Genomic DNA, 15,160 nt, shown 5'->3' on the forward strand with positions numbered 1-15,160 from the left:
TGAAAAACTAGGACATGAACGTGGTGTCTGAAAACGGAGTGAGGAGGGGAGAGGGAGGAGCGGCCCTGCTCTATTTGTTCACAGCTCAGAGGTGTGTGTCCCCCCGGTGTGTGTTGACCCTCAGTGCTCTCTGCCGTCAGCCTACAGTGCTTGACCTTCACTATGATTTATGACAGCTCTCTTCCCAAGATAACCCCGAGGAAACTCTTCGCCTCACTGCCTGCTTGACCTAACTCTGCTGTGTGAGACACCTGGATGTCTCAAAGAGGTGCTGAAGATGCAGCTATTCAATATCCTCCTCAACAATGATAAGAGGGAAAAAAAACAAAAAACACCCCAGGTCAAATTATTTTGTTTCAGGAAATAGGAAGATCATATTCCACTGTACTGACTCTTTAAAAGCTTTTGTCCTGATCCTGGACTGCTTGAAAACAGCTCATCTGTCACTCTTCATATAGTCTCAGCCTGCGCGAGCCTGACCTGCATCCCTTCCATATGAATCTGGAGTGAACAGAGGCAGTAAAGTTAAAAGGAGTGACAAATATGTGGGCAGGAAAAACAAAAAAAATTACAGAAATAAAGAGAAGTTATTGTGTGACTGACATTTGGAGTCTGGTCTGACACAAACACAAAACAATTTGCCGTTGAACTCTTTACTTATGTGAAGCAGCTTCCAGTCATTTCAACTCAGCCCATCTGATCGGCGGTGTTTGATGATGATGCATTAAGGTTATCCCTGTTATGTCGGTGCTGATTCCTCAGTCCAATCTGTTCTGGTTGGCAAACGCGCCTGGCAGGAGGCCTGTTGTTAAACATGTACAGTAAGAAGGGGGAGCTGCCAGGGCAGTGAATTAATTGAAAGTCTTGCCTTGCTGTTACCTAATAAGGACAGTTGGCAAAGTCACCGCGTGAAGTACTTGAGGCCATAAGCTGTTGAATTATGCAAGAGTGGAGCAGCTTGTTCCTTCAGTGCATGAATCAAAAGTGGAAAAGCTCATGGACGCATTCAGGTTGGGTGACTGGATGAGGAAGGTCCAGGCGCTAGGACCCGGAACACGTGAGCGTATTAGTTTGCCAGAGGGTGGAGACGGTGAACAATGAGGGAGCTGACTGGTAGGACCAGCAGAGGAGCAACATCTGAGAACCCCTCCACTACCCCCCACCCCCTCAACCCCACAGTCCCGCTGGACCGACGGACAAAACAGACTGACGGGCGGACGGTGAGAGCAAGACGCTGAGCGTGGAGAGAGTGGGGACATGCACATTTGTCCATGCATGCTGCAGAGCGCAGAGGTTTGCTGAGCCCCTCTGTGTGGATGTGAATGAATGGGTTTGTCTCAGTGTGTGTGTGTGTGTGCGTGTGGTGCTGAACTGGGTCATGCGGACCACTGGAGGAGCGAAAGATAAACACGCACCCTCCTCCCGCTGCTTGGCAGGTTGAGATGGTGGGCGCTCAGAGGAGGGATCCCAGCCTGTGTCCTCAGCTCGGCGTGCAGCATCAGACGATGCTTTGATTCAATCCGCCTCCCAAGAAAAGTCACTAACTGAAGAGCATCTTCACAAGCAGCACCGGATCATCAAGGCAAAGCGCCAACGACGGATCTCATCCGAGCTTTGTCAGCTGCGAAACTGCGAGGTTTTGAGCTTTTTTTTTAAGGGACCCGAGCGGTTTTCTTAGCACCTATTAACTGATCGATAACTTCCTTCAGACGAGGAGATCCACAGTTTCCCCGCAGAAGCCAGCGGATCAGAGCGCAGCAGCTCTGCTCGCCGAGCGGATGCAGGACCATGGAGGAGAGAGACAGGTCGCCAGCAGGTGAGTAACACCTAGATGCACCCTGAGGTGTCTGAAACCGGGTCAGTCCACAGGATCCTGTTCTCTGCAGAGAGCGAGAGAAAGAGAGAGAAAGACAGGGACTCTAACATTAGGGATGAAAGATGTTTAGTAATATGTATTAAAATGGATGATTGAAAGCCTTTAAGTGCTTAGGTTTTGAGTCATGAAAAGAAAAAAAAAAATTGGACATCGTGAGTAACTTTCTGCTGTCTGAACTTTGACTCACGCTCATGGACAGTATTCACATGAGAATAATAGATTCACCGCATGATAAAGCATCAATGTCAGCAGTACAGCTTTATTTTCCATGATTAACTCTCGCGTTGATGGTTGTATTTTCACCCACATCACTCGTGATGCTCGCGCCTATGCGTTTCCCACGCTGCTTTTGTGATTCAGCCTGTGCTCGATGGATGCGAGGGCATCCGGGGCACTCCACTTTTAATGGGCCCTTTATGCTTTGTCCAGGGCAGACAGGTGACATCTCATTGTTAATGCCGTCTAATGCATTTAAATGAGCAGCTGACTTGATCGAGCAAACCCTGTAAAAGCAGAGCCCGGAGGCTGGTAATGGACTCTAAGTGGAACGCAGCAGCAGCAGCTCATACACATGGATTTGCCTGTATTGGTGGAGAGGAGCAGCAGCAGCAATGGCCAGGACATTTACTTTAAAGAATCCCAAAATCCAACATCAGAGTTACAGTTTGGTATGTGTGTTACTGCCCCAAACACTGTGAAAATGATATCCACTCTATACTGTAACGCCTGAATTACAGTCATCATCTATTAATATGGTTGAAAATGCTGCATCTTTAACATTCATAATCCAAAAACAAATACACCTCAAAGAGCAGACACATGCAAATAAGCATGGGACCTGTAACGACAGTGGAGCACACTTTGCAAACTTAATTAAAGACCAAATCTTGCACGAAATTCTGCACCTTAAATTAAACAAAAACATCCTATAGAGTCCATAGAAATGTTCAAAAAACGGTCAGATAAAAGGACGGCAATATTACAGCTTCATATGGAAACAGCAGAACCCAGACAACGACCCAGTCCAACAGCTGGCACATATGTGCCGGCTAAACCCACCGACGCCCCTCACACGGCCACAACGCTCAAAGAAATGCACATTGAAAACACACACCAAACAAACACGAAGAAAACATGGCTCCTCAGAGAACAGAAATGATGCAATTAGGAAACATTGTCAATTAGGACACATAGAGGACAACAGGCATTTGGTTCTTTTTACGGTCTTGGTACAAAAGTCTGTGTCCCTCCGGGTGAAAATAAAGAAACAACACAAATGCTGTCTGCACATTACATCCCAACCTGCTTATCAGAGAGAAAACAGCTGCCCGATGATACCCCTGTCAATCAATGTTCTCACTGTGCACATACGTGTGTGGGTGTGATTTATACTATGCAGAATTTGCATTCATGTATGTGTTTACTGTATTTCACATCTTTCATTTGCCCGACTATAGTTATTATTTTACTTGTTGGTGAATAAATGTCTGATTTATGTACAGAATGGTCTTGTTTTTTACATACAGTAGTGCCCTCTACTTGCTTTTGCTAAGATCCAGCCTTGCAATTGAAGCTGAATTTGAATTAAGACAGAGAAGAGAGAGAGAGAGTGGTTGAATGCAGCCTTAGCAATCAGCATTAGTGTATTGATTGTGGCTAGAGACTGTTATGCATGAGCAGGATCACAAATCATCATATGTTGTTAGTTTGCAATGTCCTCCTTATCGCTGTGCTGTTACATCATTTAGCCACACCCCCCTTTTAGACCCCATTTTCTGAGCTCATATTAGAGTCCCATCTCCCCATGTATTTGACATCAAAGGGACGCAGTCTATAGCATGTGGTACAAAGGGAGGGATGCTTCAATTCAGTCTCATTGGATCTCCCCAATCCTGCTGCCTCTCTCTCTCTCTCTCTGGTCACAAGAAGCCTCCCTATTGGAACTTGAGGCTACTGGATAGTGATAGAGTGGGGGGTTAGGTACACTATGTTCCCATGGCAGCTTATTGCAGTGATATTTCACTGCTCAAAGATTTTTTTGCAGGACATGATTACAATGAGGGTGATGATGCGTTTGTAATCAGACGCTCTGCAGTTTCTAATCCCAAAGCCTTAATCCTAAACTGCAGTCTTGATTTATTCTGCAGCGAGATGTTTTGTTGTTTTACATTTTTTACATATTGTTTATCTGATGGATGGCGGTCAGCGTTCTTGAGCCAAGTGTCCTTGTAGTTTCTGCAACCATAGCTAATTTCCACTCTCGGTCATTGTTTGGATAACCTTAGGTTTTTCCTTCATGACCCTTAGGTCATTCCAGCAGGAGGTCAGTGGCTGCCAGCATTTCCAGCAGGATCTTACAGCAGGCGGTGACTCTGTGGGATGTGTTTCATACAGTAGAAAGAGAGAAGGGTGATGGGAAGGAAAGTAGAGGGGAGGATCAGGGAGGGGTTACACAGCACTCAGTCGCAGCAGGGAGCCTCCATATGGGCAGCCAGGCAAAACTGAGAGCAGGTGATTTGTCAAAGTGAGCGTCCGTGTCCTAGGATGCTGGTTCACCTATCAGAGCACAACAGGAGGTTTCTTCAGGCACTAAACCCACCAACTCGCTGGCCCTGATGTTCTGTGCTCTGCAAAGGACGGTGATTCAGTTTTTTTATGCCTGAGTAAGGAACAGAGTGTCCTGACAGCGACTGGCTGTCACAAGGAAGCCCATTTGGCTTTGGATCGAGTGATGGATTGTTCAGGATTGCGGTGATTTGTTTTTATTTGACGCATCCACACCGAGACAACAATGAGAGGGGCAAAGGCAACAATACATACCATCTATATCTATGTGTGCAGTTGTTTTACTTTCAGATGGACAGTGAGAGAAACCACATCAGTCACATCATATTTCTCTCGCTGTTTTCCCTTTGACACAAAACGCGAGGCACGTTGGGCATTTTGACAGTAAATTGGACACAGGAGATCAGCCTTCACCCATAATGACTCTGCTGCCTAGAGCAAAGCAACTAGTCCATTAGTAATGGAGAGAGGTAGTGAGGCAGGCTCTGCGATCTATTTATTTCTTTCATTAGTCTTTACTTTACATTTTCTGAAACAGACAAGAGAGACAGAGGAGAGGAGGGAGGAAGGCTGGACCAAAACGTGACGATCACTGTGTAAAGCTGCTTACTGATGCCTTTCTCATACTTTAGATATATGCTTTGCATACATTAAAATACGTTGGTTACAGATCAAGGTCCGACATCAATTCTATTGTCCATTTTTTCCACGACTGCAATTTAGCCCATCTCCTGTATTTGAATCTGTATTCATGCCTGAGCCTCATCTCTATGAAGTCTTTATGCACTAATCAATGTCATGTCACAGTTCATTGCAACTGTATCACTCACATAGTTTACACTGGGAGAACCAAGAGCTGGCTGAATACACAATTATTGTCCCTGATGAGAGTCATGTGACAACACCAGGGATAAAATGTGTCCACTTGCAAGCTCTGCTTCCTATGTTAATGGGTTGATGCTAATACTGTGAGTGTTTGGAGAACAAATAGGTCTGTTATTTAAGTTGACCCTGAGCAGACTTAGAGGACCAGTGTGTAGGACTGAACCTATTGACAGTAGTTAAATATGATATTCATTTTTTTGTGTCTTCGTTGGTGCATGATCACCTGAACATAAGAACTGCTGTTTTCATTATCTTAGAATGAGCTTTTTATATCTACAGAGCGAGCAGGTCCTCTTCCACGGAGTCAGCCATGATGTTTCTACTGTAGCCCAGAACAGACAAACCAAACATTGCCTCTAGAGCTAAATGCTAACATCAGCATGCTGACATAATGACAATGCTAATATGGTGGTACAGTATAAAGCAGGTGCAATATTTACCTTGCTCACCATCTTAGTTTAGCATGTTTGCATGCTGGCACTTGCTAATTAGCACTAATATCAATATACAGCTGAGGCTGATGGGAAGTCATTAGTTTTAGACAGAAACCAACATACAGGACAAATTCAAGTTCTGACCTGATGGTGGCACTAGATAAAAGATTCAGGGATCACCACAGTTATTACAGTTCATCCTGAAAACATGGGAACATGAGTATGTTTACCATATTTCATGGCAGTCCATCCACAAATGTGAACGTCATATTAGCGCTACATGCAGAGTCAGGGGATCACAAAAGTCAGTAGAATTCACTTTCCAGAGATCATGGATGTTTGCACAAAATTGGGAATAGTTATCACAAAATTTTCATCAATAGTTGTTGAGATATGTTAAGCTGGACCAAAGTGGGGCACAGATTAACCAAGTGACATACCAGCACTGCCATCCTTAGAGTCACACGAGCATTGCTGAAAATAGAGCTTATCTCTGAGAACACTTGAATTTTGACAGACTTCATTGTGAAAAAAGCACCACCTGAAGTCCAAAGTAAAACACATGTATAACCCTCAGAGGCCAGATGCTAGCATCACACCGGACAGGATACATGTGAGGAACACAGCCCGAGGCTGGTAAGAGACAGTCGGTGACAAGAGAGACGGTTGCCAGTTGTCATCACAGGGTTCATCTCTGTTCTCATCTACATCGTTTATAGCAGAAAAGGTCAACTGCTTCTGCAGCTTAGCCTCATGTGTGACAGGTGAAGTCAGACACAACAGGTTTCCAGACTGTCGCTGTGCTTATTAGGACATAAAACTGGATGTTTTGCCTTTTTCTGGGAACAACCTGGTTTTTGCGAATGCACTCTGCTCTGCTTGAATAATTGCTAAATGGAGCGAGATTGTCAATCAGTATTTGAGGGGAAATTAGTAGCTGGGAAACAGATTGTTGCGACTGAAGGAAAACCTTGTATCTCCACTTTTTAGGAATGAGGAAAACAGGCTTGTTTTCAGACTGTCCTTTGTTTTTGAGTTTCAGGCAGTCAAACACCAGAGGATTTCCATCATAATTAAAACATGAAAATCACAAATATTGAAGTTACAAGGTCTTCACCTCAAAAATACCAGAGTAAGTGAGCAGCCCAGGGATCTGTTTTTAAAAGGCTTACAGATGATTAGCAATAAGTGGAAGTGGCTCAAAAAGCAATTAAAATGTGTCTCAGGCCAAATCCTCATCTGTATGTGGAGCATGTGGTTGTTACCTTGTCTGTGGCTGCCTGAGAGGACAGGAGAGGAGCAGAGGTCACTATGGGAGAACGGTGAGGCATGCGGCTGTGGTTGTGCACGAACGCTGAGTCGTGCGGAGGCTCACAGCTGCTCCCCCTCAGAGGTAGAACACAAAGGGCCTTTGATAGAGTGTCACTGTGCGACTGATACACCAGACCTCCCTGCCCCCCCCCCCCCAACAACATTCACACACAATCATCTCCCAGAGACCACATAACTTCATCCCCACACCTCCGGGGCACCACACTGCAGATTCTAGTTCACATTTACAGCGTCATCGCAGCTGCGGAGAGCACCGTCTCCTAACCACTCATCACATTTCAGGATGCTTAATCCAGTTCTGCAAAGGAAATGAGTGCAAAGCATCCTGCGCTGTTGGGTGGGATGTGCTTTTGTCTTGGTGGGAGCTGAGTAATGTGATTAAGATCCAAGCTGGAGCGCTGCGCATTCAGCCCGTGGAGCTGACTGGAAGAAGTGCCAGTAAACAAGCGCTCCCTTCCCTCTGCCTCATTCCCACTGATCGAGGGGCCATGCAGGGTGGGTGGGTCAGAGGACATATGCTTCCAGTCTGTCTGTCCTGTTTAAATGTTTAATCACCAAACCTGGACCACAGACTGATCTGGATAATGATCAACTTTTGTGTTGACTCGCTAAAGGCTATACAGTGGGCACGCTCAGCATGAGTAGGCTACAATATTCATAGTCTCTTATATAACCATCTCCAAGCTTATGATAAAATCAAGAAGCAAGTGTTATGTACAGAGATACATATGGGGCACTCTTTCTATTTGCAGTGCTGTGTTTTTTTCTCCGACAAAGATGAGCCAAGAACACAAGGCTGCAAATGATCACATCCTATTTTAGTTTTCACTGTCTAATAGCTATATTTATCACGCTCTGCCCACAAGATAGCTGAGGAACCTCAACACCTTCAGAGTGTCTGAAAAAAAACTTCCTCTGTCGTGTTTTCATCAACTATACCTTAGCTGCTGTGCATTAATTCTGCCCCCCCCCCCCAAAAAAAAAAAAACACGTACCTGACAGTCAACACAGACACATTTGTGATGCTCTTGTTCAAACCAGCGGTGTTGAGAAACTGGCTGCGGGGAGGGAAGAACAAAGAGCATAGCGGTTGCCTTTGAATGATGGATGAAAAAAGGCCATCAGCAGAATTGTTTGTGCTTATTTTCTGCCTATTAGTGTGTGTGTGTGTGTGTGTGTATGTGTGTGCATGCTGTGCATGATTGGATGATTAAATTTGATTGTGTGCATGTAGGGAGGGGGATTGAAGAGAGACAATGGGTAAGATCATTAGTGTGATCCACTTCATTTCCTCAAAAGGTCCATTTTGGGCAGTTTGTTCAATGGTTTTAGTTCACCTTCAGTTTGCTCACTGTTAGCTCGAACACTGTAACAGGCGCCAACATCCAAAGTCACTCATCTCTGATTTTTAATTTGTTGTCAGTTGGCACATTTAGGGTGTGTGACTCCATCCGAGCTTGCAATTAAAGCAGCTGTATTTTTCCCTCCTAGGATCAGTTTGACCTATTTCAAACTTTGCACTTCTGAAAATCAGCAATAACTTTTCTGTTGCAGTATTTTTTTTTCTTTCAGCTTCAGCAATTTGACCGAAATACAACCGCTGTGCAACCCAAATGTGTTTTCCAGGCAAAACTAAGCAACCTTTTCTCACAGCCCTGCTCATCGTTTGTTCTGTACAGAAAATGTATTTGTATGAACACTTCAGAGCGGTCAGCATGTATACACCTTGAAGATGTCTGCTCTCTCCATTTGTTTCCATTTGTTAGTCCTTCTACCTGGTCATATTGATTTTCCCTATAGCTGTGTGCCAGTAAGTGCTGTCTGAGACCAGCCATATCTGAAAGCTGGACAGAGTGATCTAGAGGGACAGCAGGAAGTCCAATACATTTGCTGAGAGCACTTCTCCTGTCAATGCTTTCCCTGAATTGATTGTATGGAAATGAAGGCCTGTTAAAGCCTTCCTGATTTAACCACCCTTTGGGACACGATGTACAGACAAATATATATGGATGTCTGCCAACAGAGATAAAGATACTGAGGAGCAGTCTGTCATAAACACATACCTGCGTGACATTTATATTGCCTGCCATCATCATGGCAGAAGAAAACTTGGCTCTGAGCAGTTTTCTCTCCTCTTCATTTAGTCTGCCCCACAGCGTCAAGGCGAGCCTGTCTCTTTCTCCATCTGGGCCGGGACGGGTGGGCAGCGGTGGGGGCTCCCCTACATCCAAGATGGGCTACTGTGGAGGGGTGCCTGTGGAGGACATGCAGGCCCTGGCCATCACCTCGCTGTCGGCAGCAGATGTAGCCAAACAATACGAGCACATCCGTGAGCTGGGGAAGGGCACGTACGGCAAGGTGGACCTGGTGGCACACCGGACGCAGGGTGAGTTGAAGGCATGGGGGGTTCAGAGTGTGGCTTTACCCTCTAACCATCAAAAAAGAATCTGAGGTCCTTAAATCCACATTGTGCCTCACACTAAAGTCTCAAGGCACGGTGCTGAAATTAATTTCAGCTCTGTTAAAAGGGTTTGTTAGGGATTTCTTTAGGTTTACTGTTTAATCCTTGGTTGTAAGAAAATCAAGGTTAGGGAGCTGGCTCAGTCTGAAAGCGGCCTAAGTATTGTAAAGTAGCGTAGAGGCTGAGAGGGCAGCGGAGATTAGACGTGCTGTGTAAGGAGCCTCTGTATTCCAGCAGCTGTGAACACGAACAGCTGGTTGTATGTGTGTAATGGAGGTGCGATTCATTCACTGCACATGTTTGTATGAATGAATGAGGCAGCTGTTGCAAAGAGAGGGATGGGTAGTTGGAAGTCTCTCCACTCCCTTAGTGTCAGGTGGCAAGTGCTTTGGATAACACTTGGAGTGTTTTGGATACTAAAATGTTGCGTTCTACATGTTTATGTCTGATTGATTTTTCTAGGCACCAAAATGGCGCTGAAGTTTGTTACCAAGAACAAGACGAAGCTCAAGAGTTTCCTGCGGGAATACAGTCTAACAGGCTCACTTAGCTGCAGCCCTTTCATAATCAGAGTCCTGGACGTGCTTTTTGAGACAGAAGACAGCTATGTGTTTGGACAAGAATATGCCCCCGCTGGGGACCTTTTCGACATCATCCCCCCACAGGTAAAGCTATCATCCTTCCTCCAACCAATCACCATCCTCACTCAGCCAGAGCTGCTCCAATCAGTCGCCATGTTCAGACACGGCGGTTTTAACAAGCCCTCCTGGGATTGGAGCCTTGTCTTCGTCCTGGTTTTCTCTCTGTGCAGAGCTCTCACTTTGCTTTAGTGCTATTCCAGTTGATGTGCTGGGAATGCTTGACTTCAAGGTTCTTCTAAAGACTCATTAAAAATGGTTGCGGTGGAACTCAAAACGGAGGCTGTTTTGTTTCAGTTTTCTTTTTCGGAGTGTGTCACTTCTCACCCTGTACTTTCTTTCCTCCACTCAATATAACTATCACCTCTTCTTTTTAACAGCACTAACCTACTCACCACAAAGCTCTTTTCTTGTATCACCTCCCATAGTCTCACCTCCTACACAATGTACTGCATCTATTAGACTGCACTAATCAAAAGTCTTCTCTATTTTTCTCTCTCTCCGTCTCCCGACACTGTCTCCTTGCCTCCACTCTCTCTCTCTCTCATCTTAGGTGGGTCTGCCAGAGGAAATGGTCAAACGCTGCATGCAACAGCTGGGCCTGGCCTTGGATTTTATGCACAGTAAAAACCTGGTGCATAGAGATGTGAAACCCGAGAATGTGCTCCTATTTGACCGCGAGTGCCGCCGCATCAAGCTGGCCGACTTTGGTATGACCCGACGTGTGGGCTGCCGTGTGAAACGGGTGAGTGGCACCATCCCCTATACAGCGCCAGAGGTGTGCCGTGCCAGCCGTGCTGAGGGTTTCCTTGTGACCACCAGTCTGGATGTGTGGGCCTTCGGCGTGCTGGTCTTCTGCATGCTGACAGGAAATTTCCCCTGGGAGGCTGCGCTGCCGGCCGATGCCTTCTACGAGGAGTTTCGGCGCTGGCAGAAAGCAGGGTGTCCTGTGGGAACATACCCGTCCCAGTGGAGGCGCTTCACTGATGACGCCTTGCGCATGTTTCAGAGGCTGCTGGCCGCCGAGCCGGAAAAACGCTGCGGAGTCAAGGACGTCTTCTGCTTTGTCAAGTACGAGCTGGTCAGCGAGCTCAGGCGCAGAGCATCTTGCCGAGCCAAGAGAGGTGAGAGGTCGAGCTCGGGAGTGTGTACCGGCAGTTGCACTACGTCCTCGTCCTCCACTTCATCACGTTCCTCCCACAGACACCCTGAGCCCTCCACTCCTCCAGGGACGTCCTGCCTTCGTCCGGCACCACTCAAACGTAGTGTCCTCTCCGATCCGTTGTCTCCCAGAGAGGAGCCTGGACAGCACCAGTCGCCAGGCCGAGACAAGAACAAAAGCCAGATGGTGATGGCAACCGCCATCGAAATCTGCGTGTGACCACGCTAATGTTAGCAGTGGAGACTAGATGCCTTTTCACAGTAATAACAAGCTGTGAAGAGGTGTTAATGACTACCACAGAGACTCCAGTGAAAGAGGAGAGACACTTTTAACCATAGAGAGAAGCTCAGGATCACATCCCCGGCTGTGGAAATGGACATCATCAATCAGCGGTACACACTTGGACAGCTTATCACTGGCACATGCCGTTTAGGTTTTGATTTGTGACCAAAGACTGCTTCGCAAGCTGAGAAGCCATGCAGGCTGCGTTTAAGAGTCCGCTGACGCTCTCTCCATTCTGCCATTGTGTTTTCTGCCCATACTCTGTTGTGGTGCTAATGATTCTACAATTAGATACTCCATAAAAAACGATTCTGTCTTTTCTCACCCATCACTCCATGTCTCTGTACCTATGATTATGTTCTGTCTCTTTACTAGTCCTCATCTGTCTCACAATTGTAAACTCCAGGGAGGCCAACGGTCCGTCTGATCAGGTGATGCTGTTCAGATGGAGGCCGGTGATCTGAGGGTAATCTACGCAACAACATCTCGGCCGCCATCTCTCAGACTTCCTGCCGACTTCCAATGCATAAAAATTCATCATAGACTTTTTCCAAAAGAAAGCAACATAAAGAGAAAAGGACAAAAAAATACAAATCTTAATGTAGCAGTTTGTATGAGATGTCTTTTCATGTATGTGTCTAGACCTAGAGACAGATTCTCAGCGACAGTCATCACCTCAGGACACGTCACTTCCTGTTTTATTACTAATGGAACTCTGCGGAATGGCTGGAAGACACATCTGCCACTTTTGAACCGCTCTCAGTGAGGTTCATTTCCAACGTAACACAACAGAATACAGGGATTGTACATTTGGTGGCGAACAAAGAAGAGGATAAGAAATGTCTTTTTAGTGTTTCTTTTCTACCTGCCGTGTGTGTTTGGGTGTGTGTGTGTGTGTGTGTGTGTGTGTGTGTGTGTGTGTTTCAAATGCTAAAGCACAAGATTTTTGTAAAGGAGGAGAACTCGAAGTGAAAACTACAACTCTATTGTAAATAAAATGTTAATTTGATATTTCTAGGAGTGCACCGTAATATCAGGTAGTTCAACTATGTAGCGGTACAAATTTTCTACAACAGGGAAAAGGGGTTTTAGGGTTTTACAGTTACTGTCGGGGCGATGCACTGTATGTAGCAACAAAATATGTCAGAATGTATATCACAGTATATCACAATAATTAAATATATAGAAATATAGAGAGCCTATCATAAAGTATAACATGGTAGCAGTTGCTGTTTTATTTTTTCTTTCAGTGCTTTGGGTTTCCTCTGAACTGGACCAAGCTTTCTTGGCTCAGGTATGACAAACAAATCGGTGAATTGAAATCTCTCGTTTCGGCATTTCCCTGTCAGCATGACCTTGAGCAGCATTCATTTTCTGTCCGAAATCATCAAGCTTCCCGGTCGTCAATGAGTACAGCCAACTCTGCCTTCATTCAGCCTGTTCCAGCTACTGCAAAGGGCTGCTTTGCAGGTCGACACCAAAAGAATTCATTACCTAGCGTCACAAAAGGTGTTCCGATGTTTGATTATCGAGATGCAGCATTAATACACGATCCTGACTGCTCAGAATATGTTGTTGCAGCCTTTATGGTCACCTTTAATCTTCCGTCCTCTTTCTGGGAATTCATCCAAATGTATCAGTGGAAAAGCAGAGCCCAGGTGTTTATTGTCTGGAGAGATGACCTCTGTGTCAGCTACTGATGTTCTGTGAGCTGATGATTGATCCCGACCGGCGCACAGCTTCACCTCCCAAAGATATACTGCTAATCATGAAAGCATGTGAAAATCTCATGCTTTGCTCATTACCATTATTTTCCATCTTTGAATTGCGTTACTGTTATGTCAGTCAGGTGCGTGTTTCTCTGCGTGTGCGTGAACGTGCGCTTCCCCTCACTTCCCTTAGTTCCCCGCTCCTCCCGTGACAGCCCATCAGCTCTGTCGCTATAGTGACAGTGCCGGTGCTCCTCTGGTTCAGCTTCTGTCCTCTTCTTTAAAATCAAGTCTAATTGAGCCCAAATGAAACAACCAGCCCCCCCCCCCCCCCCGTCACCCTCAGCTCCTCATGACAGTTAAATAGCTTATTATACTTGATGACACATTTCTGCCGATACACGTTTTCCTGTATTTTATGAGCCAGTTCACAGACCAAAGTCTTTACCAGGTCTCATCAGGCCTAATTGGAGTCTGCTGATGGTCCCTATCATTTCCTCTTTCCACCTTCACTCTTGAGTCTGCAAAGGTGACCTGATTGAGGCTGACGACTTGTCAAAGGGATGTATTGTATGCCTCATAGGATCTGTCAAAAAGTAATCCATCAGTAGACTGTAGTGTGAATTAGCTCTGACCTACATCTTACTCTTCTGCCTGTGTGATAATGTAAGATTGACATCATAGAAACAGACAGGGATTAGATGGACGTTGTGCATGAGGCAATCCTACGTAACTCAACTCGGTGTAACACAACATAACAAGGTGCATCATAACGCAACACAACTTAATACCATGCAGCATCATGGGATTCGACATTATGTAGTAATACTTTATGACGTTACTTTATAATTTATGTATACATGTAGCCCCCAACTTGACAAGTGACACAGTGTTCTGATGAGAACAGCTGTAAATTTGTTAAACATCACAGCCATTAGCATCGTCAGACTCCTGTCAGTCGTTACAATGTGCAATGTTGTTTCTCATGGACTGTTATCACAGGAACTGTCAAATTTAATGATGACGTGGCAAATGCTATGAAGCTCTAGCGAGTAGCCTTCCGTTAAAGGTCCAGTGTGTAGGATTTGGTGGCATCTAGAAGGTGAGATTGCAGATTGAAACCCCCTCGCCTCACCCTCCCCTACGGTGGCTGCAAAGAAACACGAAAGACCCTCTCTAGAGCCAGCGTTTGGTTTGTCCGTTGTGGGCTGCTGTAGGAACATGGCGGTGCAATATGGTGGACTCGCTCCCTCTGCAGATAAAGGGCTCGTTCTAAGGTAACAAAAACACCACAATTCTTATTTTCAGGTGATCATACACGAATGAGAACATAACTATGAATATCATCTTCCATGTCTACCAATAGATCCTCCCAAATCCTCCACACTGGACCTTTAACCCAGTTCATCCTGATCCAATGATCAAACTGTTTTCTGCCAGCAAGTGTTGTTGTAGAATCTCATGTAAATACTGTATGTATTGTGTCTTTAACAAAAGAAAAGAAAAATAAACAAAATGTTAATATATGTTGAAATAAATTTATGCACCACACCTTATGGCTGCGGGGTATCTCTGTGGGTACTTGGAAATACTGTGGTGGTATTTTTTTCTGCCACTGTAGGCACAGCTAATTCAGCCCAGCTTTATATGGTCCCCAGACTGCACATTAGATGAAGGTCAGCTTGAATCACATGTGATTTCCCGAGGCTTTGGTCTGCTTTGCCAGAGAGCCCCCAGACTATTTTAATATGCTGACTTCCTTCTGAAAGCCCAATTAACACATCTGTAGATAGGAGTTATCTGCTGCCCTCATAGA

The 15,160-nt window shown here is 45.4% G+C and overlaps 1 protein-coding gene across 2 annotated transcripts; it reads left to right on the forward strand.

Moving 5' to 3' along the window:
• Nucleotides 1-980: 980 nt before the first annotated feature.
• Nucleotides 981-14,895, forward strand: sbk1 (SH3 domain binding kinase 1). 2 transcript variants are annotated; one of them, XM_076760114.1, is made up of 4 exons: nt 981-1,816; nt 9,237-9,478; nt 10,016-10,218; nt 10,745-14,895. In XM_076760114.1, exons 1-4 carry the CDS (start codon nt 1,779-1,781, stop codon nt 11,570-11,572), a joined length of 1,311 nt encoding a protein of 436 aa, XP_076616229.1. In that variant the 5' UTR covers nt 981-1,778; the 3' UTR covers nt 11,573-14,895. The 2 variants fall into 2 exon arrangements, with proteins under 2 accessions (XP_076616229.1, XP_076616228.1); XM_076760113.1 differs by lacking the exon at nt 981-1,816 and having other exon boundaries at nt 9,088-9,478.
• The last annotated feature ends 265 nt before the right edge of the window (nt 14,896-15,160 follow it).

Source organism: Chaetodon auriga, chromosome 20 (assembly GCF_051107435.1).
Source record: "Chaetodon auriga isolate fChaAug3 chromosome 20, fChaAug3.hap1, whole genome shotgun sequence".
Taxonomy (NCBI): Eukaryota; Metazoa; Chordata; class Actinopteri; order Chaetodontiformes; family Chaetodontidae; genus Chaetodon; species Chaetodon auriga.

Bases quoted from the DNA above. Each gene is read 5' to 3' on its own strand.
- sbk1 (XM_076760113.1), top strand. From the start codon at position 9,187: ATGGCAGAAGAAAACTTGGCTCTGAGCAGTTTTCTCTCCTCTTCATTT. The intron at 9,479-10,015 runs GTGAGTTGAAGG...TGATTTTTCTAG, and splicing joins GGTGGCACACCGGACGCAGG to GCACCAAAATGGCGCTGAAG. The intron at 10,219-10,744 runs GTAAAGCTATCA...CTCTCATCTTAG, and splicing joins TCGACATCATCCCCCCACAG to GTGGGTCTGCCAGAGGAAAT.